Source organism: Dreissena polymorpha, chromosome 5, assembly GCF_020536995.1.
Source record: "Dreissena polymorpha isolate Duluth1 chromosome 5, UMN_Dpol_1.0, whole genome shotgun sequence".
NCBI lineage: Eukaryota > Metazoa > Mollusca > Bivalvia > Myida > Dreissenidae > Dreissena > Dreissena polymorpha.
Genome location: NC_068359.1, coordinates 39,095,488 through 39,122,524, shown reverse-complemented (window position 1 = coordinate 39,122,524; position 27,037 = coordinate 39,095,488). Strand labels below are relative to the sequence as shown.

General features: G+C 32.1%; 1 protein-coding gene across 2 annotated transcripts in view; it reads right to left on the bottom strand.

The window, feature by feature from the left end:
* Window positions 1-27,037, bottom strand: part of LOC127881247 (uncharacterized) — an 84,414-nt gene that overhangs the window by 54,922 nt on the left and 2,455 nt on the right. The window contains exons 2-14 of one of the 2 annotated variants that reach the window (XM_052428993.1): window positions 26,701-26,782; window positions 26,472-26,570; window positions 25,945-26,105; window positions 24,658-24,761; window positions 24,336-24,438; window positions 23,964-24,152; window positions 22,366-22,417; window positions 19,830-19,956; window positions 16,204-16,331; window positions 13,861-13,933; window positions 12,872-12,980; window positions 11,106-11,236; window positions 9,609-9,762 (exon numbers count right to left, since the gene is read on the bottom strand). In XM_052428993.1, the coding sequence (XP_052284953.1) occupies window positions 9,609-9,762; window positions 11,106-11,236; window positions 12,872-12,980; window positions 13,861-13,933; window positions 16,204-16,331; window positions 19,830-19,956; window positions 22,366-22,417; window positions 23,964-24,152; window positions 24,336-24,438; window positions 24,658-24,761; window positions 25,945-26,105; window positions 26,472-26,570; window positions 26,701-26,782 (1,512 nt within the window). The remainder of the gene's footprint in view (window positions 1-9,608; window positions 9,763-11,105; window positions 11,237-12,871; window positions 12,981-13,860; window positions 13,934-16,203; window positions 16,332-19,829; window positions 19,957-22,365; window positions 22,418-23,963; window positions 24,153-24,335; window positions 24,439-24,657; window positions 24,762-25,944; window positions 26,106-26,471; window positions 26,571-26,700; window positions 26,783-27,037) is intronic. The other variant, XM_052428994.1, reaches the window with a different exon arrangement.

Below are 27,037 nucleotides of genomic sequence, written 5' to 3'. Positions count from 1 at the left end.
AAAGTTGGCTTTCACATATGGTGTTCAGGCTGTATCGTTCTCATTTATCACACAAATTTAAAACAACATTCAATAAACTATGACCAAGAGTAGACTGAATTTCGCTATTAAAATATGACTCATTAACTCAAAGGTAAAGGTCACACTTAAAGGTCAAAAGTCCTATTTTGAATAAACATCTTTATATTTACACTATCGAAGTTTGAAACAAATGTGGGTAGCGGGTAATTCGTACTGTATGGACATATTTCAGATTCATTAGGTCTATTCTAATGTTCTCTGTATATGTTCGCACCTTATATTAGGTCAAGTCTTCAACAATTTGTGTCCGTGAACTCAGGTGTGCACTGATGGGCACTCATGTCCCGTTTGTTGCATAATCACTGATGAAGGTACAGTCTCGACAAGCCACATTACGTCAAACACACATAAACATAACTGAATAAAGAAGTAGTCTCTGTGTAAACGTATATATATATATTCCGATTCTCACACTTTGCCCAGATTCATTTATATAACATTTAAGTGTACAACGTCAGAACATAGCTATTAAAGATAAAAAGTAAAACACAAAAAACAATTCACATTAAACGGTAACTTTCTAAGGCACGATGAAATTAAACCAAAACAAGACTATATCCCGTTTTTTTAAAGCTTTGTCAACAGAGCATATTAGTTTATCATAAAGATCATCGTCTAGCAATTCATGAAGAAGCCGCAATAAGGTTTTACAATGCTAAATTACACAGCCTGGATGCATTTCTATTTAGAGCTGCATATAATAGTGCAAGTTATAGTAATTCAAATAAATATAATTGTTATGGCAAGTTAAAATTTAAATCATAGTATAATCAGCAAAAACGTTATAAATAATCTGAAAAAGATTTAAACCAAAATAATCTTGACCAGATGACCTATATTCATCATAGATTGGTTACATCTCCTTATCTATCGCATACACTCTATATAGGGATCGGTACAAGCTAATTTTACCGGAACAAAATTGGACCGGTTATTTTAAGTAACATATCGCGAGATTTTTTGAGGTTCAGGGGAAGTAATCCGTGTACCATTTCCGGTTTATTTTCCCGAACCGTTTGACAGCTTTCATGTAAGAATAAATGCTCGTTATAGTCAAATAAGATTCATCATACATATGCAACTTGAATACTACATGATACATAATATTCTCGCGTTACTTAAAAGTGGAAATTCTTGATTTGTGAACATGTGAATCTTTGTATTTGATCTAGTTATCAACGGAATGATAGAGAGATTTAATAAAAAATATCGCGTAATCTGTTACCAAAATATTGGAACGTCACGTCAAGAACAACGCTACCGATTGGTCTTCGCGTTATCCAATTAACATCGCCGATACATTAGCCCGTACCTGTTGTATATTATAGTCAACGGAGTCAACGGTTATATTCAACGGGGGACCAGTTAACATTCGTCAGTGAAATTTATTTTGTGGTTACGTAGTATGGTCCTGCGCTTGGCTTGACATCCGATGACGTCTTTATTTAAACGAAATGCACTTTATTGCTATAAGTTCAAAGTAATAAAAAATCTAATATGTTCTTTATGAAAGAAATTCAGAATTGTAATAATTGGTCTAGATTATGCCTCGTATTCAATTTTATACATATTAACGTGAGGAATATTGTATTTATTACTTGAATTGAGAGTTCTGCAGGTTATATTTTTACAGACCATTATCTGACAAGCTGCCTTTTACTCTTTTATGTATGTTGAATTGGCAATGTGTATTAATGTAACTACAAAATTGGTGGTTTCGCCAAATTATAAAACTATGGAAAAATTGATAACTAAAAACCCTAAAGTTGTTCTTTCCCCATTGAGAATTCCGATTGCACGTAGTATTCATTTTCCGTTTTATTATATACAATTACTTGTTTCTAAGCCTACAGTCAAAATTAGTTTACTTCGAGCAACTTGGATTGGAGATACTATACAACAAGGTTCTAATTCGCATCGTAATCAAGCTCCATATAATCGGTATCCAACAATAAAACAGTGCAACTCCAGGAAGTGTTTATGTTTCAAGTTTTTAAATAGGTCCTCTTTAATTCTATCATCTGTTAATAACCGAAAATTTTCAGTTAACATTAAATCCGATGTCTCCTGAAATTCTATGCATTTAGTGTATGTCATTACTTGAAATTTACCCTATTGTGGTGCTCAATACGTTGGGCAGACTGGTAGATCACTTAAAACACGTTTTAGGGAACATTGTTTTAAAATAAAAAATAACAATACATTTTACTACTTTATTTACCAGCACTTATATAAAACGGAATATAGCGTAACAAATATTTCTATTCAACCTGTGGAGCAAATTATTTTTGATAATAATACTTCAAATCAGTACCAATTAAAAGCAAGGTGCGTGTCGGAATTTGAATGGATAAAACGTTTACAAACAGCTTACCCACTTGGATTAAATGATAATATATTATATGTTGAAACTATTTCTAAAAATAATTTGATTAATTCTTTTTTCTTTTCATTAAACGTGTATGAAATAAACGTTCACACGGCATAAGGAAAAATGGTAATATAAGGCGTAAATTTAAACGACTACTTTCTTTAAATGACTGCTCTACATTATTACAAAATGGAGGTAAACATAAATTACTAAGTGCACTTTGCTCTCTTTCTGTTTTTTCTTTGGCGCATATTGACAAGGAATGTAAACTTATTTTACTTCAATCTGACCCAATGTATAAATGTGCTTGTATTATTGAATCTTTCACTGACTATTATCTTAAACCTTTCACTGAAAGTGCACATAACAAAACTAGAAATCGTATCAAAATTGAGTTTTGTAACAAAAGTCTTGATTTAATTGACGTTCCTAAAATATTCAATGATAAAAATGTGCGTCGGTTGATACCCAATTATTTCCGCAATACTGAATCACCACTTATTTGCTACGAATATAGTAAACCTGTTAGAAGTATCGTGTTTAATTATAAGTTTATTTCCACAGATATTAATGTAATCAGAAATTGCCCTACATCATGCGACTGTTCTAGTTCAAAATATGTATATAGTCCAGTTGGACATGTTATTACTGGAGACCTTAATTTCATTCAAAATAAAAACCTAAGAAATTTACTTCGTAGAGGCCCTAAATAATGACTGCCTATTCCTCTTGATTTTGATGACTGCATTAAGAAAATCGAAACATCCTTACAGAAATATTGTACTAAATGGTGCAGGAAGGAAAATTCTGAAATTACTGCACTCAATGAATGGAAAACCAAAGTATTATTTATGGACATTAATAAGATACATTTTTATAATACAAATCCTTTGGCCTTACCACGTTTACCTATATTTAATAAACAAAGTCTTTGTAAATTGCTTGACGACTTACAATCTAAATTCGTCATAGTTCCTGCGGACAAGGCTGCTAATAATGTTATAATAATATGACGAGTGTTTTATGTTCAAACTATTTCACAAGAACTTTCACAAACTACATCATATTGTAATTACAATAAGCAACCTAATTAAATTATTGCCGACCACATTGCCAAATGCAACAAATTAAATGTAATAGTTAATATTGCTGAAAAAAAATGCCATTACTTTATTGAATACGTAAATTACATAAAACACCATAAAAAAGTCGTTCTATCCCTAATTTAGTGTCTTGTACCACCAAGCAATTATCAGTGTATCTAACTTCTGCATTGAGTGCTATGAGATATCATATAGCTAAATATTGTAATTAAGTTTATGAAAATAGTAAAATAAACCTATTTTGGTCAATAAAAAACTCCTTAGAAGTTATTGATAAAATTGAAAAGAAAAAATATAAGGTGTCACAGGTAAGTACATATGATTTTCTATATTATTCCACACTCTTTAATAAAACCCAAACTTGTTTCTTTGATTGAAAAAAACATTTGCTAGAGAGAAGTGTTCGTATATTGCTTTAAACACTAAAACAGCTTTTGTAACTATTCAAATATTAGATAAATACAATATTTGGACTTGCCTTGATTTTTGTGTAGCACTTACTTTTCTTCTAGATAACTTGTTCGTTGAATTTAATGGTAAAATATTTAAACAAGTTATCGGCGTTCCCTTGGGTACTATTTGTGCGCCACTTATAGCTGATCTTTTTTATATTTTTATGAAAGCGATTTTATGTAAGAATTATCAAAAAACTAAACAACTAGATTTGATTCAACGTTTTAATGACACACTCAATTACCCCATTCTTTGAACAATATATTCGCCAAATCTACCCTAACGAACTAGTCTTAAATAGATCGTGTCAATCCAATACAGATGCTGCGTATTTGGACTTAAATCTTACTATTAATAACAATATGATTAAGACAAGTTTATGCGACAAACGGGACGACGTTAACTTTGAAATTGTAAATTTTCCGTTCCTAGATGGTAACATCCCTAAAAGTCCATCCTATGGTATTTACATTACGCAGTTGGTACGTTATGCCAGAGCATGTTCATGTATTAAAGATTTTAATGACCGTAATCGTATATTAACGAAGAAATTGCTAAAACAAGTTTTTTTTAATCATAACCTTCGAAGTAAATTCGCTAAATTTCACTCAAAGTATGGTGATTTTATTTCAAAATATAATGTTTCTTTAAAATGGCATTTAACTAATGGAATTTCCCATCCATCATTTTATGGAGATGTTTTGAAGCGTGTTCTGAAATTAAAATATCTTAAAGAAAATGTTTATACGAAACTTTTCTATTTTATTAACTCCTTTTTATCAAAAGGATATGATGTTAACGTACTAAAAAACACATGCTTGTTGGTTTTCGATTCACTATATCTTTCTTCTGTTAATATTTGGAATTATTAATGGAATGACCATTTTATTTGTTTTATTCTTAAAGATTCAATCAACTATGCTGGTTTTATTGGTATTCGATTTAACAGTACTACCCCTTTCATATTTTTTTTTACTTAACAGTACTGCCCCTGGATTTTTTTACGTCATCGTGTCATCGCTTCTCAATTACGTCATAGTATACACTTTCACAGTTCTTGGCTACATTGATTCTTTTGACGTCATCGCTCCTATATTGCCTCATACGACACACTTTCACTGTTTAGGCTACATGCATAGGTCATCGGGTTTATAGTGTTACATTTTATTAATATTTTCTCTCTGACGTGCGATTCTTGTTCGATTTATTTTTTATTTGTTAGCAGTTATATAAACAACCAAGCTATGTAATATGGATGTTTTACACCAATTATTGCTGCTTCTTCATGTATTTGCGCGATGATGATCTGAAAAATTAATTTTATGATGCTATATTCTAAAATCTTTTTCTAAAAAGAAGGGATGTAGTTGACACTTGTTCGTAGTTTCATTTCATCGTTCTTCAAAAAGTTGTAACTCTGTTGCTCTGGTCTCTTTCCTACCATTGAATAATTAAATGGTAATTAAATTGAGTGCGTTTTAATTCCCTTTTATTATTGTTTAATTTGAGTTACAATGCTATAAGGTTAAATATTTTACTTACACTTATATGTATCATGGATATTGCTGGGCAAAGTGTGAGGTTGAGCGCTCTAAAACCGGTTTAAACCCCCAATGCTTTGCATTGACCGTTCCAGGGCGGTTACCCCAGCTTTATTCTTATATGTGTTTATGTTGTGTTGTTTTGTGCTGTTTTGTACTGTTTGGCAGTTGGTCACTTGCCTTAAATAAAGGACCAACTAATTGTATATAATGAGAATGCAATACTGCTCCAGCAGCTGGAGTTTCACTTCTTTATATTGCTAGTTTCTATATCGATAAAATTACCAAATTTTATGACGTTGAGAATAAAAACGTGTTAATGATGTTTTTGTTTAAACTAGTCATGGTAACCATATAGTTCTATTATGTGTGAACATGCTGCAGTAGCTGAAAAGAAAACACAGCCGAATACAAACTCAAACACTCAATACATAAATTATATGTGTTTAAGACTTAATCGATTTCATTTGTTAATTTGTATCATATGACGTTTCTCAATGACATGAAATTTCGCGGAATCTTAATATCTGGCATATTCGTTGGATCATATATTCGTGAATTTCTTATTTTTGCAAAAAAAGCTGAAAATATATTTTGCATGTGTTTTAACTCCATTTTAACACCCATTACGCTTATTTTACATACGCTATAATAACAACGTGTCAATTATCCGTAGTATGAGATTCTTAAGCTAAAAATTACGTGGTATCTAATGCTTCTTGTGACATCCATTAACATGATCATCCGTTCTAAACATACATAAAATGTAGCAACATGTCAAATAAGTGTACCCATCTTGTCTGTAATTTTATTTAAAAAGAAGTGGACCTACTTATAATACGAGGATTTATGATTCTATTTAAAATACGACGACATACCCCACGCATTAAGCAATGCGTTTTTATATTGTGTGCCTGACAAAAACTGATATAATTTTATTACTTAACGGAAAATTGCAAAATTGACCACAGGAATGGAATCAATGTGTTTTTTTTTATAAATCATGATTAACGTTTTTATGATGTTAAATAATCCTTAAATTCTGTTGTACAAATATTGTTTCAAGCATGCTCTGATTATTAACTGTTTTTATTTTGACTTTATCGTTTAACTTTATCTTGCACCTAACGTCCAATAAACCGTTTCTATAAATCTCGTCATTAAGTTCCGATTATTTGTCTTAGAACTTGGATCAATGTACTAGTTTATGCATAACACACAGTGATGCCGACAGCATCTGTGGCGAAAATTGTCATTATTCATATTGTACTTATTTATCATAATTCCGAACAGTTACATTTATTTGAACTAAAAAATAAGACCATACGGTATGGAATCTGTTAAGTCTTGTTTGTTATGTAAAATAGTCCATTTATACATAAGGAACATTTTGGAACATATATATTTGTGAGATCAATAGGTCATAAATTGTCTTAAATGATGCATTAGTTTGTATTGTATTTTAAATTATTGAGTATTATTCAGTACAAAAATAGCTGAATGAAGGCGATGCTGTGACTTTTTGTTGTAAACACAATATGATTTACCATCTCGTGAAAGTAAGTTATATTATTGAATTGTCTGAATAATATGTTCGCAAGATTTCTGCTAGATATGACTTCAAAATATGCATTTATATGACGTTTTCATTCAATATGATGTTGGGTAAAATTTAAGTGAAGATTAATACATTTACAAAATTAAAGAAATACAATGGTAATATGTGTGCACTGTTGAATAGCAACTGGTACATCTTAGTAAATACAACTACATTTCAACCGTTATTTCTAGAGTTTCTGATATAGATGAAAACGTGCACATAGTAACCAATTTATCAATTTCTCTAAAATATTCACATTCACGGTTTTAATATATAGTCTGTCATAGGTTTTGGATATGGGGAATACGTGTAGGAAATATTGTGTGTGTTTAAATATATAAGTTTGTGTCAATTGTTTGTAAATTATCAGTGATAATTACGGTTGTCATTAAGGTATTTGAAAAATCACTTACGACAACTGTCCAGAAAGTTTATTAACGAATTCGGCTAATAATATAAACTTTCATCATTTTGGTTACATTTATAATAAATGTTCTTTGAACAATACTTAATCAAACACCATGCCAATTAAACCCTATTTTTTTATGTAGATTACATCACCATAAGCACAAAATGTCGTTATGTAAGAAGAACTTTGAGGTTTTGAAATAAGTATTACAATATTCAGTGGCAAGAACCTTAATACAAAAGTTATGATACTAAGAAAATATACTAATTTATAACATATCTTTATTCTAAATATATAGCTCGAGTCGTTTGCTGTTTACATTAAAAAAAGGCTTAAGATTGTCGTCTTGACAAACGGTATGTTAGAAAAGTTTACGGAGCAGATAAGACACTTCAGTAATATATGCACTCTGAAATGATCCGCATTCAAATTATGCCCTTATTTAAACAAAGTATGTGCAATGGGTGTGATATATAATGAATGATACGGAGAACTATTCCAACAAACATAGAATTACTACAACCTGGACCTTAAAAATAATCAAAACGACGATTCTATCCATGGAGAGATGTTGGTGGGTATAAACAATCATCGTACAGAAAACTATTCATGAAATTAGTTTAATATTGCTAGACAAACATTTCCGTTGATAAACATAATTTATATAATCAGTTTTCATTCCTAGACATAAAAGTGTTCAATGCTATTTTTATATCATAAAACTGCTCCATACTTGTTTTCAAACAAATGTATTGTTTCTTAGTAAATGTATATAAAACAAGATGCGTTTGTGAAACACTATGTCCCCCATATATTTGACATTTGACCTTGAAGGATGACCTTGACTTAACTTTTCATCACTCAAAATGTGCAGCTTCATGAGATACACATGCATGTCAAATATCAAGTTGCTATCTTTAATATTGCAAAAGTTATGGCCAATGTTAAAGTTTGACGCCAACAAACCAACAAACCAACGAAAACACAACAACAAACAGACAGGGCAACACAAATATGTCCCCCAGTATAGACTGGGGGACATAAAAATTAACATTTTAAGTGACACAAAAGCGTTTTTTAAGACTATGAATAAAATAATAAAATATAGTAAATAGGGAGGCGGTAAATAAGACAGTTAACATACTTTCGGAAAGTCGTCGTATGCTTCACTGGAATTCACGCCGCCATTGTGTATCACTTAACTGTATTTTGCATTGCCTTTAATCAATACTCATTATTAATTTGTTTATTTACATATGTTTATAATTTTTGTTTTAAGACCCTTTTTATAGATTAAATTTTATTATTACAAGTTTTCAATACACGACTCGAGTTATCTGTCGCACGAACAGATTTGCGCATATGATCACAGATAAGCAGGCAACACATAGGAAAATAAGGTAAATACGTATTGAGCGAATTATGTTTATATATTTAAGTAATAGTTTACTTGACGTACCTATAGGTAACTTCTTTAAGAGGTGTTCTTAATATAAAGTATCTATATATGATAACTCAGATATCTTAATATGTCTCATCTTTAGCTCTCACAATGATTGTGCCCTGTAAATTAAAACCCACTTTAATGCTGGATGCAATTCTTCTTCTTCATGATCTATTGCTTGAATTCTTATATGTCATACCTATGTTATTCTTATATGACGTTAACTCAGTTCTAGTGATCTGAGCTTTGATTCGTTTACTTAACATACCATTTAATCAGCATAAATATTTCTGCCAATGATTTGAATATATTTCAATATGGACAAATGTTTTGTACAATCAAATAAATCAAACTGTGTACATTCTTTTCGTAAAGCCGTCATAATTTCACTTAAATTCATGCCGCCAATCAGTATCACTAATTCTTATTTTCTTATTTTTATGTATTCATTGCAATATGGTTATTCAGTTATTGCTTTTTATGATGAACATTATAATCTACCCGCCTGACAACCGAAGTAAATTCACTTAATTTACTATTCAATTAATGTTTTGATAAAAATAACTCATCTTGAATTGGTTAACTGTGGAATTAATTATAACGTACATGTTTCGTGCTTTCCCCAGTTCTGTATTGTGAGCGTAGCACTGCGTCGGTTCTTACAGCCCGTAATATCCCTGGCAACGCACGTGTACACACCCGAGTCCTGTTCCTCTGCTATAGCAATCCGGAGGTTGTTTATAGTCTTACTCTGCCAAATCTGAAAGTGATAATACTTCTTAATCAAATTGTTATTTACTGAAAGCTAAAGCTTGTTCATGTATAACATGTCCTAAGTCTATGAATCTTTATGTTTAAATGACTTAAAATAGTAAATATAAACAAACTATGTTGTGTAATATTGTACCCTTTGTTAACATCAATAATAATGTTTCATAGGCAAAAGTTGAAAAGAAAGTAGTTTTTAAAAGAGCTTACTTTTACAAAGACGTAAGTAAACTGACGTAATTGAAATGCTTTATCTTTAAGATATGTCGTTTTCTCTCATGTGCATTCATTGATTCAACATTGAAAGTTTTTAACATGCTTATTATTGTTTTCCTACCATAAGCTGTGGAGAAATAGAAATTTGAACAGTACCTGCATATTTTATTCTAAATCTGGCAAAAGTTTGCTGAGAAATTGCACTTACTATATATTTAAAGGTAGTCAATGTACAGTAATTGTAAGAAAATACACTTATATGAACCGAAAATCATAGTCCAAAGTTTCTTAAGTTCTTAAGCTCCCTATGTCATCTTAAAAAAATGAAAGGGAATTACACAACAAACTGTTTTGAAAGAAACCCCGTAACCAATGGAAACTCATTCAAACGGAACACCATGATTCAGTACTCAATTCATCAAGCAAATGAAGCTTACAATTAACTTTGGGCACGTAGTTCCTAAGAGATGTATGGAAATGCACTAAATGCTTAATTTCACATTTCTTCAAGGTTCCAATCATATAAACACAAATAACTGATGTGTAATGTCATGCTTCATGTACACCTTCTATTGTTAATGAAACTGTGCATGCTTCAATGTTGCAATGAATCATAACGTAGAATAACCGTCTATATTAATATTAACAACTCATAGTTACTAAGAAAGTACCCTCCTTATTACAAAGCCATCTTAAACACAACTAAAGTTATAACCATTTAGGACACAACACATTAAACAGATATCCATCGGATTTTCCGTAGTAAAAATAAAGGCTTTATGAACGTAAAAATAGTTTTACCTTTTTATTTGCCTGAATGTAGCGCGTGTAAATGATGTCACGAAATGAGTGGTATTTAGCACATACAAATTGCAACCGCGTTGATAAAACACATTAACATATAGTCACATACTGAGAAGAAAAAAGGACTTCTACTTTTGGATATAATTGTGTTGCAATCAGTTTTGAAGTAGCTCCAGACTGTTTAAATGGTTTAAATAAATTTGAATAAATATAGATATATATTTGTCCTTACGATTGATGTTAAGAGGTAACCACATTAACCCATTAACTCACAGTATCAAATGGCAGGTAAAGAATATCTGTTTCTAATATTACGTGAAATTGTCCTCCTATATCTATTGTCACATTGTCCTTCTCCCACCAAATGTCGCCGGCTTCTTCAATCGAACATGACAGAATAACAGTTCTACCGGTGTAGTCAACAGTATCCTTTGGACCATTGATCCCTAAGAATACATATACAAAAACATGTGTTACTTGAACGTTACGTCAATGTCTAAAGACACACAACGAATGTTGTGATTTTAGAATGGCGCAACCATTGGAACATCATCTACTTTAAATGAACATCTGTACTTAACTCAGAGAAAACTTAAATCACGTGGTTTTAGTAATATGACCTTACTATTTAAAACACATTATACCAGTCAGTCTAGTTTACGGGACTCAGAGCTGTAAGCTTCTTGTGCTTAATAAAACTTGCGTTTTTAAATACTACTGATAGGTTTGTAACACTGCACGTGTTTTCTCATTTTGGGTGATTTTGATATATATCAATATCATTAAAGAATTAACTTATTCCTGGAATGGTAAATAACTTGACAGAAATGTTTAACATTTTCATACAACATTTAGCGAACAAGACTTGTGTTATAATCGTTCCTGTATAGTTGGGTATTTAAATTGTGTCAATTTAGATCTTTTCTTTAAAGCTTAATCTGGATCGTACTAGACTGATAAATTTTGGGCGTTAGAAAATGATTTCTAGGGGCTTGCATAAATGGTACTTTGAGAGTAATTTGCTTCAATGTGTTTACTGTATTTCCAAAATGGAAATACTAGAAGTATAAAATGCAGACCTTCCATACTTCAAACAATAAACACTTGGAAGTGAAGGCTTTTCTGTTCAATTAAGTCAATAAAACTAACACTGCCCATCCGTATTGCTAAAATAGCTTTGGACGAAGGTTGCATAAGAAAAATTACTGAAGACTAATATCATAATTAAAATATCAAGTCGTTTAACCACAATATTTGCAAAAAACATAACACCACCACCGGGGTTGTTTTTGTCAGGACTGTAGCTTTTTGAATAAGGAACATCTAGATTTATATTAGGACAGTAGTTTGGAAATTCAAATAGATATTCTCAAAATGAAAGTTTTAAAAATGAACTTTAAGGGAAAACTACCATACTCATGGCGGCTATGTAATCCACGAAGCGGATTTGTTTTATAAACGTAGATAGAGGTCTACACAGGGAACATTGCTGCAAATAATGTGTTATTCAAGCAGTGGTTTATAAAAAAAAGAAATTCTAAAGTTCAAAACAAGTATATTTAAATAAGAAAACATGTGCCCGCCACAAGAAGTCATGTTTGTTCAATCTAGCAGGATATATTGAACAATTAAAGCTCTTACTACTTATGTGTCTGTTTTTTGAAAACAAAACATAGGTTACTAACAAGTACATTTTCAAAGATTTCATAAGATTTATATGAGGAAAAGTCGCTCCCGTTACTGGCGACGCAGATGTACCAAAAAGCAGCTTTCGTGAACGGCTACTTAAAATTTGTTTAATATTCCATGTTCCTGAATAGTAATCCGGTGACCTGCGTGTGAAGGTGACCGTTCGAAATTGACCATCTTTCTAATTAATTACACTAACCTGTTATCTTCCAAGCTTCATAAATGTGTGAGCTTTAAACAAACTTATGTTTGTATGAATAAAAACTTAGATGAACACGAAATGGTATTGTATGAATCTACTTTCGTATTGAAATAAACTTCAATCAGAAAGGTTTGATGTATCAATCGTCATGTATGAATAAATTTATATATTTTACTTAGACGTAACTTGCCTAGAAAGCATTCATCCATGGAAAGTGTTATTGTGTGTTCCGCAGTTACGTTTCCCGCTCTTGCCACACAGGTGTATCTACCTTCAAACTCTACATTGAAGTCATTAATCTACAAATAATCAAGGCATTAATTACACAGGAAAATGATAGGAATTAAGCGCTTTAGTGCAAACAGTTGTTGTCAAATATTTAAACTGGAGACATTGATATTGTTTTAATTACAATTGAGTTATTGTTGTAATTGCCCTGTATAAAATAATCACATTTTCATGCTACAATGTATAAGGAATTTACTGTAAGGTTTTCTAAGGACTGACATAATGGCCTAGTTTTGTTTTCTATATATGATAATATTTCTAACTTGTAATAGATAATATCAAGATAAATATTCCAGCCCAAATTGTATCATGCACAAGGCTTCTGTTTTAAAACAAGATTTTTTTAATACCAGGTTGTTAACCTTACTTGACCTAGATTCAAATTGGTCCTAGTTTTAGCCAATATAAACATTGTGACCATGTTTCTTGAGAACGAATAATACATTTGACCTTCGGAGTAGTAATACTTTTGTTTTAATATTTGACATAGTGATCAAATTTATTTCCTACTTGACTTGAATTCGAACTTGGCCAATTAAATGAACATTCTGACAATTTTTCATGAATATTCAGTCATAAATGTGGCTTCTGGAGCGGTGCAATATTTTTCTTAGATTGACCCGGTGACCCAATTTTACTTATCCATCTTGACCTAAATAATGTCGAGGTAAACAGTGTGACGTGGTTTCTCAACAGATGACCAAGTGAGCTAGAGACATGAAATATGCGCCATTGTGAACTTTTAATCCAGTACAGACAATACAATCAATTCATAAAGGTGAAATTAATTTAGCGACGAGAAGCAATTATTCCGGCTGTTATTTCCCTAATCCATTTCTTAAATTAATATTATTAAAAATGTATGAATGCATCATGGTAAACATCATTTACCAACAGTAAGCCTTCTCCATCTCTCAACTTAGTACGGTCTTTGTAATCTTCAATAGTCTTTTCTTTAAAATACCTGCAAAATATATATAGTATAACGCATTACTTGAAAAAAGCTTGTAGAATTTTTTATATATTACCAAGATTTACCATGGGCTTTAAATAAAAAAAACATAGAAATTTGATAAGGGTCACAAAGGAAACTGTACAAGATATTTTTTTAATTGACATAACTTGGTTAAGGACAACAATTAGAAAGCGATGATATTATTTTTCGGTTAACTGACGGGTAGGGGGGGGGGCGGGGGGGGGGGTGTGCTAAACTTATGATCATGTTCATCAGATGTGTAAGCTATTTATGATGTATAAAACAATGCCGGTGAAAATATTACAGCTTTAAATTGCATTTATCAGACACGATGTTACTTCTGTCCTTCCTCTCGCAAGCGCTCGAACGGGTTTATGTACCTTAAATAATATAGAGTTATACATCCTGTACAAGCGAGCCGAACATAACATGCAGGTTTAGCCTTTAAGGTCTCGCCAACTCAATATGATGTTGGCCACTGGAACATTCCTGACAAATAATGCTAAAATTGACTTGATTGTTATGTTTGAAGAAAAATGTTGACTCGGTTTGGTAGACGACTGACCACAATTGTTAGCATTTAAACACTTCTCATTTGAAAAAACAACAACAACAACTATATAATATATAAATTAGAGTGTATTATCATCTTCTGTGGTACTGCACATATAGTTCAAAGTGTGGCGACTACTTGATACAATTAAATGACTAATTTATGTAAAAATACGAGTTCATATTTTCTGCACTAAAACCATTCTAGAAGCATGGGTTTATGTTACTGTCATCATCATGGTTGTACATTATACTTACATGTCTAGGATGTTGCTTCAAACTAACAGCAGAGATCCTCACACAAGAAACAATACATATATCAAAACAATGTAGACTAGAACATTTTGGAACTCGATTAACTTGTGTGACGTGACTTCTATTGTACCGAAAACACAATCTAGGTCACATTAGTGAATAACAATACTTTAGCCAATGTATCTTTGTAATTGCACATCTGGCAAATAAGCCGAAACAACAGTTGTCACAGAGTTTCGAATAACTTTTGCTTGGCCAAGCACGTTTGTATATTTGGAGGTCCAATGTGACCGAAGTTTATCCATTGCTCTGTTTTGTATCTTAAAGAAACTGGAGAAAATATGTATCAATTGCATACAAATGATTCCATCGTATGTCTTGACATATGTATGTAAGCAGTGGGATTCATGTTTCAATAATCAATAATCCTTATGTATACAATACTATACATTCCTTAATCCCTGAAGGTTGTGTTTTTTTTTTACAAATCAATTTTAATAAGTTTTAATCAATTTAAGTTTTAATTTTAATCAATTTTAATAAGTCTGTGAAGGGTCAGTTATACCTAAGAACATTTTCATAAACAAATTAACAAAATCCAGAAAGATGTCTTAATCACCAAGAACTTATGCTTTTGAACAAAAGTAGAATTGTGCAAATAAATTTGGTTAAGGTCTTCCAATAAACATTCTTAAAAATCCCGACTTTTATAGTAAAAATCTGTATAACCCTATGAAAGTACAACCTGCATTTATATTACATTTAAATAAGTGTAACAACGAATGATTTGAATGATGATTTTAATAAAACTTGTTTATATGGGAGATAACTCGATAACTAACTAATTCGAATGATATATATTTAGCAATAAAGGCATATACACTTTTATTTAGCCCCGAACTCACCATGCGAAACAACAGATTTAGCCCTTCTCTATATATGCTTAGGCTAGTTGAAAATATGTCAGTCGGAAATACATGCTAACTCTCTATCACTCGATCAAACTAGTTAGCAATCATTAAACAGTGCCAGAAAATGTATAGTTTGTTTAGATCTCTTTTAATAATCAAGAAATTCTTGTGCATATAGACGCATAAGTATCAGCACAAAAAGTGCAGTAGTTAAATGGGTCAAAATCTAGTTGTAATAGGTTTCTTAATGATGTGCTTTCATGTCATAAATTGTCCCCCTTTTGCCGGGTTTTTCCAATATCCTGTCAAGATACATTTTGTCCCAGTCAAATCAATGCGAATGTGATATATAATCAAACTTGTAAGCAGGTCATTGTCCCTAACGGCAAAAAAACATAATTTTTTTATTACCCAAGCGTTTCTAGGTAATGGATAAACGTTTTCATGTTACACTCCCTTTGAACTTGACAATCGACCACTTTACGCGGATATTATTTAAACGATACACTTATTAATATAATAGGGATTTGGTTGACTCACCAAGTGTACACAACTTTTTCTTCTGAAGCTGGGCTTTCCACTCTGCACAAGCTTACCGATTGTCCGCCTTTTTTTACCATCCTGCTTTGTGGCACTTCTATGAATTTCAGATGACCCATAATGGAGCCCTATTAAATATACTTCTTATTTATCAATGGGCCTAAGTTGCCTACCTGATTATAAGTATCAAACCACACACATATAAGTGAATTTGGGGAAACACAATCACAAATTTTACACACATCGCATACAATACTAAATAGGCCAATAGCATTCACATTTTGTATTGGTACAAATACATGCTATTGTGAATTGAAACATACACTGTCTCTGTACAATGTAATTGTAATATGCCTTTATCAAATTGAATATATGTGATGTAAACAAACTGTATGCAAAATTTGTGTGCACCGCACGGTCTCTTTTGAAGAGCCGAAATTGATAAAGATAGATGATTTAAAGGGACACTCAAAAAATGTGTTAAATTATTTCTCAAATCGAAAATACCTTAAGAGATGGAAAGTTGCCTAGTAGCAATATCATTAAAATGTCAATAAAGATAATCATTTGTTTATATCAAAAGCATTAAGTGATATATTTTAAGATGAGCATTTCAAAGTTTACCCAACACACAAAAGATGGCACAGTCACAAAGATATGCACGTAAATAAAATGTCTTTGAGATTCGGAGCTTTCTCATTTTTAAACGTTGACCTTGAATTGAAAATTGACCTATTGACCTAACGAATGTGTTTTATTTTGCTTGTGCTACCTTATCAGGGTATGGTTAAAAACTTCTGCGAAGTGAATATGTAAAATCGTATTTTATACTGCAGTCTATGTGTTGACCTTAAATTATATCCTTTGACCGTCACTTCTATAATACTATTTTGAAATCCATTAATGCAGGGCAAAATTATACGGTATTAGGGGCGCATCGGATACTTAACTTCGACCTATAACAGTGACATGAACTTGGACCTTTTTATTGTAGTTTTAACACCTTTCAATAATAATTGTGAAAACTGCCAGGTTATTTTAACATTAATACCTGCTGAACGACGGCATAGGCCTGAGGAACTTAAATTAAGACCTTGATCTACGGATAGGTACAAGTGTGTAACACTCTGACTCATCTTTAAGTTTGTCTAATTGATTTTTTTTAAATCTATGCACTCTGACCAAAAAATACTTCAGAAAAACATTACGACGACTGTCTTAGATCAAACATCGAATTGTGACATTGACTGTGGACTTGGGGATGGGTTTTCGTGCACAACACTCTGTCTAATCCCGCTGATTATTTCTGATTATTTCTTAACACCCTATTCATGCTGGACAACGCTATGGCGCTATGTAAACAAAATTAATCTCTGATAATAATAATGGCCTTGAACCTAGGGACTTGGTTCTTGAGCATGACACGTCATCCCATCATGTTAATCTATTGTGCCAAATACCATTGCAATCCATCAAAGCTGTACAGATAAAGCTGTATTTTTGAGACTAATATACTTTCCGACCGCTCACACGGTTGTACCGGTTCAAACGAACGGGCGAATTGTATCTGTACAGTTTTTATCTGTTATATTTATATAGATTAATAAATTCGTTTATATACATGACAACCAAACATTATTTGTCAATTTCTTAAATGACTCAAAGTGGGTAGGTAAAAGATTTTAAATTTTTGATTACACATAACAGATAGAATGTTGGAAAACCGATCACAAGAATGCAAACTATAGTTTATTGTAAATTTTTTATACTGAAGACCTTTTAATTATCCGGTGTAACAGAAATATTTAATGCTTTTTTTATTTTCTGAAACAAGGACTTACCATTAGAACAAATGATATTTTCTCTGTTGCAGATACGATCAAATACCAACTTCATTTTCTGATTAGTCATATGTGAATTGTTACAGTAAGAAGGTGGAAATTCGTTTGTATTTTGCTCTTTTATATGTTCTAAATAAAGTAATAGCATGTAGCGCAAGTCAGTGCCACATAATTACCACAAATACGTGTTTAAAAAATCCTAATCAAAATAATCTTTTGGTTGAAACTGTAAAATACAATTAAAAAATATCAAACACAAATAATTATCCGGAGACGCTATTTTACTCTTTCACTGTATTTACTTATGCAAGTGTTTAATCATATCACGCCAGTGAACAAATAAAAGAGCATGACACATAACATAATGTGTTTAACCTTAAACGAACGAGTCCTAAGGGTCCATGGTCGCTCACCCGAGCCATGATGTGCATATTTATTGTAAAGGACCTAAAGCTCTGGACGTGCATAAAATATAAACCCCAGGGTCTATCAGTTTATAAAGAGACGGATTTGAAATATATCTTTATTTTTAAGCAATGTGAAGTATTTTACCCCCAGGGCGTGAACATATTTTACCTCATTATAATATTTGTAACAGTTATTCCAGAGGACCACAATATGCAGTTTAATACCAAATACGAAAGGTGCTAGTCTTTTAGAGGACCACACAATCGAATGTTTATAAGAATAGAATACTTTGTGTCTCGTGGCTTCGAAAATGATGCTTAACAATTTTGTTCGGTGCTGACGAAACTACTCAAAATTTGGTAAGGATCACTGTTTATTTTTACATTATATTATGCAGGTTTTGATATTAGAATGTGTGGTTTTGATTTTATTTTTATGTATTGATTTATCATTGATGCGTGACGCCGGATGAATCTAGCTAGGGATGAACTTCAAATTACAAATACTATAAAAAGTGATCCTTAGCAAATTTGAAAAGTATATTTTAAAAGAGAACTGTGCTGCAAAATGTATCAAAACTGGCGAGCGGTATAGGAATATAATTTGTGTAGTTTATTTGACGCCGCAAGCATGCATTCGCTTACATATATTGACCAACTTTCGATGATAAAAGGTCACCATGAGCATTCTGTATTTAGCTGATCTATTAAATGAAAATGTGTAAATCTTCAAATAGGCCGTAAAATAATATTATAAGAACATATTTGACAGTTTGTCAAAGGTTTACTTTGAGTACGACAATCAATAGGGAATAGCACAATTTTACTAAGGAAAATGTGTAAGCTTTAGATGAACTATTGAACAAAAAATTAAAATAACTGTATAAATAATTCACTTTAGGGAACACAGCAAAAATATGTTTGTGACATTCTTCCAGATATTAATTAAAATCCATTAATCGATAAAGAGTAAAAAATATATATTGATATGTAATGATTAGTGCAAAAGGCAAAAAAATGAGATGATCATATCCTATTATATCATGTTCAATGAGGAGCTAGTGAAACCTATACTATATATCAGTTTTTTTTATGAAAACAATGTCTTAATGTATTTTTGCTTGCAGCTTAAAGCACATCACTAATCAAAACTTTTCGATAAAGACACTAAAATGAATAAAAGAATTTCGAACTGCTTTGTGATAATGCATACTTTAACATTCTTTGAAAAGGTAATTAAATTGAAAATGCAAATGATGAGCATGTGTTTGTATTGTAAATGATGAGTAACAAGATGTAGCAAGATGTATTTACCTTAATCTGACGTGCGTCTGCAAAATAAGACAAAACATACATGCCTATTTAAACGGATACTTACTGCCGTTTCATTACATAATTTCCCAGTGAACCCACCGGAACAGAAACACTGGTCACCTCGTCTGGTATTCACGCACGTGGCTCCATTCGCACAGAGATCAACATCACACTGAGACCCAGGAATGCACCTGTGTGGTATGTCAGTCACTTCTTAAAATAACTTAGTATGATACGCACGAAAACAACATTGTTCAAACACATTTTTGCGTAGCTTTCAAAGATTCGTTTTGACCTATATTATTTGCGGAAGTTGCAGGCAGCGGGGATATTGGGTGTCAATAGAATCAAGCAAATTTTCGTGTCTTAGTTCATGCAAATATATATGATGGAGATAAAAAATGAACACACATGTATAAGCAGTCTAAATAAAGTTATAGACATGTTAAATTCATACATTTTCTAGTACTTAACATATTAATACAAAATTTTAATGATTGTATGATATTTATCAGAAACAAAAAACTATTTTTTAGTCTTAAAAACAACACTGTCAAAGCAACTTTAATTTTACAATATAGGGATGCCAAGTAGGTTACTACGTAATGGTATTATATGTGTGTCTGCCCAGAACTTGATTTTTTTTAGGTTTAATATAATAATGAGACTATATTAAGGGTATGTTTTGTTTTTCAAATAAGTAGGGGGGGGGCAAAAAAGATAATAGCACATTTCATAGAACATACATTTCTTGTTATCATTTTGTACACACTACACGTTAAGACTGTCTTCCAAGCTTGTGAATGTATTCTAGCTGGCAAGTAAAAACACTCTAAAAACAAAGCTTCTTTCCATAAATAGCGCGCGGCTGTGTCTATGCAAACGCATTTAATAAGATCATTAAGTTATAGTTAAATTGTTGTTGTGCTGTACGATGTATCAATATTTATTTATAATGGTACGTTTTAATAACGTCTTTAATTACATTTATTGAAGTAAAGTGTGTTGATAGAAGTGTTGCCCTTTAAGTGTTACTTATGTTTGTATGTGTGTTGCGTGTATGTGTTCTACTGATTGGTACTGTGTAGCCCTGTCTGGCAATGTTTTCCTGCCCATAATTAAAGGACCACGTGGTACTTTACAGTTTCTCTCCTGCTCGTGCAGCTCAAGTTTCACTTTGTTTATGATTGACATTCGTCATTCAATGAACATAGCCTAAATAAAGGGCCACGTGGTACTCTACAGTTTCTTTCCTGCTCGTTCAGCTGAAGTTTCACTTTATTCATGTCATTTAATGCACATAACCTAAATAAATCAGTCTGATTACGAATAATGCGAATACTATATTGTTTAACTTAAATTGACCTCAAAACATTTGAGTGATGTTAAATAATGTCTTTATACTATTGAAATGATTTTCGAACATTTATAATTATACAAATGGTTATATTTGCTTGATAATGCATACATCAATTAACCGTACTGAAGTTTTAATGTTATTTTCTCTTAGGAAAATATTGGGTATTATATGATCACCTTATTCACGAAACCAACGCTAAAAATGATGGAGTTCATCTTAACTTAACCAAGGTTGATGGTGTCCGAATAACCTAGTGTTTGAAAATGCTCGTTAAAAGCGACGAGAGAAAATCGGGGATCCGAGAAGACGTAACGAATAAGTTGTTGTTTTTAATTGTGTGTTGAGTACAGAACAAAACTCAGTGTTTATTTCAATTCCGACTTTCTTTTGAAAAAATATATTGTTTTTGTAACTAAAAGTAACTAAGCACTAAGCAGCTTCTTTTTTTTCTTTTTTTTTTCGATTTTTAGCAATTATGTAGTTTAAAATCTTTAATGATTACACTTATAAAGCCAGATCCTAAACGTGTAATTCTTTCAAGTTTAGATCCGTTTTTCTAAATTCGATACTATAACTATTCAGATATCGATCATTTTCTATTAATTTGCTTACATTAAAACATCGAAAATGAAACTAATACTGGTATCAACTACATCTCGTCTTTGATACAAAATATTTCGAGATTCATGTAGTACAATATCCACAGTATCGTCATGCAATGTACCGATAACAATAATTGTTGCAAAAAAGCTTAATTACATAGGTTAGTTGATATTATTAAATTTAATCTTTATAAAGAGCAAAAATCGTAAAAAAAAATCTTTTATGCTTTCCGGTGGTTTATAGAGTAATATCAGTGAATTAAAACTGATATTTCACTGTTTCCAACAGTGAAACATAACAGTGAAAAGTATCGATATTTTTCACTGTTTTACTGTGAATGACGTCATTTTTTTTGACGAAATAACGTCATTATTCCAGTAAAATTCTCAAGTTAAGCTCTTTGGCAATGTAAATAAACGGTGAATAAAATCATAAAATGAAAAGAAAATGTGTTAGATTCTCTGCAATATTGACTTTAATTCACTCGTGATCACAGAAAAGACATATTTTCACGACTGGCGCATCTTCTATCATCACTCGTGTATTAAAATCGATATTACACCGAATCCAACAAATATCCTCTATTTATTTGATTTTCAATTATAAGTTTAAGATAACAAGTATTAAGTTTTCTTACATCTTTTCGAAGCCTTGTAGAACACAGACTGCTTGCTTTTCGCATCCGCAATCTAAAATTATTTCAAAGTGTAAACGTCCATTATTAAAAAATAATTGTACAAAACATGTTTATCTAGTTATCATCCACGTAGCTATTATTTGATGTATATGTACAATCTATTCAAAGGTAATGTTTAAGTACAACTATGAGAGAATCTTATAATGAGTTGCTCATAAAAGAATGATAAATACTGAAAAAAGGTATGACAATTTATTTTGACTCTTACAACGACTCTTGCTGTACTGTCTTATTCCCATCCTCTTACATGTATTGCTGTATGTACAAAAGTCGAAGTTACGAAGCTTGTTTTCATCAAATGTATTGAACTACAATCAAAACATACCAGCACGAGAAGGATTAAGTAAATAGTGAGCAAGTAAGTCCTGAGTCAGGGGGTGAAAAGCGCATATTTTAACATGATAATTGATTGAGTGAGTGAGTGATGAGTTGGTGATGACATGATGAGTACAAAGTGAGTAAGGAGGTAGTGATTGATTACAGGTTAGGGCTGTATGTCGACACCGCATTATGCTAAGTTCAAAATATTGTATTGATTTTGTAGTCAACAAGTAAAAGTCACAGGGGTTTGTAACATGAATTGTGTTATCTGTAAATGTTAGTCTACGATCATCCCAGAAAGTGAGTAATACATATGTGAGAAAGAAATCAGTGATTGAGTAATGGCTGACTCATGAATAAGTAATTGGTGGATTCTTGAGAGAATGGGTGAGTGAGTTATTGCTAACTCATATATAAGTAATTAGTGAGTGAGCGAATGATTCAGTGAGTTAGTGAATGATTCAGTGAGTGAGCGAGTGTGAGTGAATAACTAAGTGAGCGAGTGATTTTCAGTTATTGAGTGATTGAATGACAGAGTGAGCGGTTCTGGTGCTGAATCACAAAAAGAGCCCATCTGTTATATGAAAATCTATCAAGCGGTGTTAAATTATGTTTTTTATGGTTCTGGAAGAAATCTTGCGAAACAATCTTAAACTATAGTTGAGGTTTACCTTAGAGGAGAATGTCTTAAAAAGAAAGGCTTATACTTAATATGTATTAAATTAAACGTCTAACTTTTGTTTGTTTTTGAATAAAACTAAAGCAGCCTCGGTCATGTCTGAAGTAACGCATGCATAGTGCCATTTAAGAGAACAATACTAGTTTGGTTTTAAAGAAATAGTTTGATTACATTGTTTACTGCAGAAAATGTGTGAAGCCTATTTAAACATATTTCCCGTGAAAAAGAAGATGGATAAAGAACTTTAGTCTTGTATACACTGATAATTATCATTCAAATAAGTTGTATCTCACATTGATGAACAGAAATTTGATTCTTAAAAAGTTCTGTCAATATCCGACCTGACTTCGGTTATATTTACATCTAAGTGATTCAACATAACCAGGCTCACACTACTATTAGTCTAGAAGAACTTGAACAATGCTTCATAAACTTGTCCTACAGGCGTATCATATATTGTCTAGTAAAAAAAGCATAGTCATGTTTCCTATGTTAAGAACTAATAACGTTCGGTACAAATACTAAATCAAACGCATACCGTTTTCTCCTTCGACGAATGGAGGGTGAGTCGCCGGTTCTGTCGTGCACGTTAAGATGGAATATGTAAGATAGAATCGGACGGCTTTGGTGCTGCCCTGGTTATGGTACTCAATAAAGAGGTGATTAGCACATGCTGACTTTTTCCGTAAAGGCTCACCACTAGAGATCTTCCAAAGATGATCGCCATCTGTGCGTAACGGCATTAAACAAAAGTTATTGTATGACATACTTAAGAAGGTCATGTACAAGCAAATAGCTCACTATAACACGGAAGAAAGCATGCGAAAGAACAAACGAGTACTTGAAAACAAACAAACATACAACAAAAATAAAACAATGAAACCCCTTATTAACTTAAACTACAGCTTACGTGTGCTTACACCATCACGAATCACAATACGTTTTTCATCACTTGAAGAGGAGCCAAAATTAATGAACCTCAGTGTAATTTGAACCGTAAGACCTGCGGGCGCCTGTAGAAAAAGACAATTAGCATCATACTTTTGAACCAATCTGTTAACGCGAGAAGTTACGTAGTAACAAGTATTTAAAAGTGAATCATAATTATAAGAACAGTTATTTTAAGTATAAACAAACCATACAATATATATATATATATATATATATATATATATATATATATATATATATATATATATATATATTTAACTATTGGTAAGTGAGTTCTTAACCTCTAAAGAGTAAAAGCAGTTTCCCGGCTTGTCATAATTCCAGATGTCACCGTCCTGACCATTGATTGCCAGAATCGTGCTGTTGCATCTTCCTTCTGTTAAATCTAGCTCCAAACAAATCCGATTATTAAAACTTTTATCAAATTAGTTTAAACATATTTAACAATACAAGTCAAGTGTCAATAATGTTCTAAAGAAACTCCTAAATGGCTAGATGAAGGAATGCAGTATGTCTTGTCAGAGAATAGGTGCGTTACACGTGCAACATATGCACGTTGAGAAAAATGGTAGATACCAAATCGGACAAATTGGTTTCCGCTCGGAACACAGGTTTCCTCAAAGAAAACTAGGCAAAACAAAAAATGAATATACTTCAGAAGAAACTTAATAGGTAGATATTGCAGCTGAATGTCAAAATACATCTCAACCTCCGTGATGAAAGTGAATTTAACGCGCATGAGTACTGTGACACACGCCTGGTTCTCACTTTGTGATGCATAAAACGAGGAAGAGCCATAACACACGCTCAAGAAATGGCTGATCTCATCTGATAAGGGTCCGCTTCGGCGAATCACGTTGCCAGAAAATAGGATTCTAATATCTTAGAGTCGGAGGATGTAACAACGCGCCCATATTTCTGCTCACAACCCCCACAAGGTCCAGCTAAACGACGGCACCATTCCCTGTCGATTATGGTAAGGGTTACTACCCCATACACGTCTAAAAACCGTCTACGTGATACTGACATTTTAGATAGAAACAGATGCTAGACCTAAGCAGTTTTGAGCGTAACGCCCCGTCTCCATACGTTGATTATGTGTAATAATCATACGCTATTCTACATTTGCGTAATATATTAATGTTGTAGTCAGAAGAAGCGGTATTATGTCCATAATTGACCTTTGACATTTAGTGTCTCATTGGCAATTTGAGTAAAATAAAACACCTCTTGCATTCAACAGATCGTCTTAACAATGTGGCTTTTGCGACAATCCGTTTTAAAATTTACTGGTTAATAACAAAGTGACACTCAAGACATGTTGAACGGACACGATTTAAGGATGTATGAATGGAGAGGCCCATTATACTTTTAGGGGCAAAGAAAATAATACTTTGACGTACAAAACGCACATAACATCCTTTTCGTAAAAATATTAAATAAATAGCTTTTTCGAATAAAATCTTAATTCCGAAATACTGTATGTCTTTTTTCTCTAAACACAACCCCCAAAACATCATGGATATATGTGTGGGTCTATAGGTTGCATGTTTTCATATTTGACTCACTCGGAACGGAAGTCACTTTGAATTTGAATCCTTTGCCGCTGACATCGTTGTCAGATGTGAATGTCACAGTAAGCTCGTTGCTAATGGAAACGTAGACCAAGTGCTCCTTGCCGCAGAATGTGTTATTCCGTGACGCATCCACTACCCGAACATAATCATACCTGAAAAAAATTACAGCATTGGTTAGTGTTTGAAATGCAACAAAACACAGTAATCTTACCTTCAATGTGAAATACTTCTATGCTCTTAACATTTTGTCGTTAACCATGAACAATATAATAAAAAATAACAGTTTGTCATACATTCACAAATTTTCAGTAAATACACATTATTATTTTCCAAAACAAAAACACTAGATTTTTATTGTAAATACAGTTCCGTACCAGGTTTAAAGAGTTTTGGTTTGATTAATGGTTGAGATCGAAACAAGAGGTAGCAGGATTTTTTTTCAATTTGTGGGCAAAGCATATATTTATACCTCATCGATCTTAGCTCTTAATAATTATGTTTTCAGTTAGATTACTCACTGACAGTTAGCACTAGCTTCCAGGTCAAAGTATTCCGAATCTATGACCACGTGATGCCCATCCGGTACTTTGATCTTCCACTTGCACTCTGTATTAGCTCTAAATAACATTAGAAATACCAATGATAGTAATCCAGAAGAGAACATCAAATGGAAATTACATACTAAAATTTATATTTCGAAATCCTTAGTAAATGATATACCTTTTAGGGTCTATTCATATGACTTACTCGTAAAGTTCATTCTCGTTGTGATCTATTGTAGGGAGTTGGATAACACCTGTATCAGCACGTAATACTCCTCCGCACCATGCTGAACGGAAACATAGACTTATACTTTTAAGTTTAACTATTGACATTAATGTAATAAAAACAACTTCGAATATTAACAATGAAAATTATTACCTAAAAATGTAATTGTTTGTAAAATGACGCAAAGATGCATCAATATCAAACCAGTGGCCTCTACAAATACAATTATGTGGTACAGTTCCTATTAAAAATCATGCATGATTATTTTAAAGTACACGGACATTTTAAAATTCCAGAACGATGAATTAAGAATGCA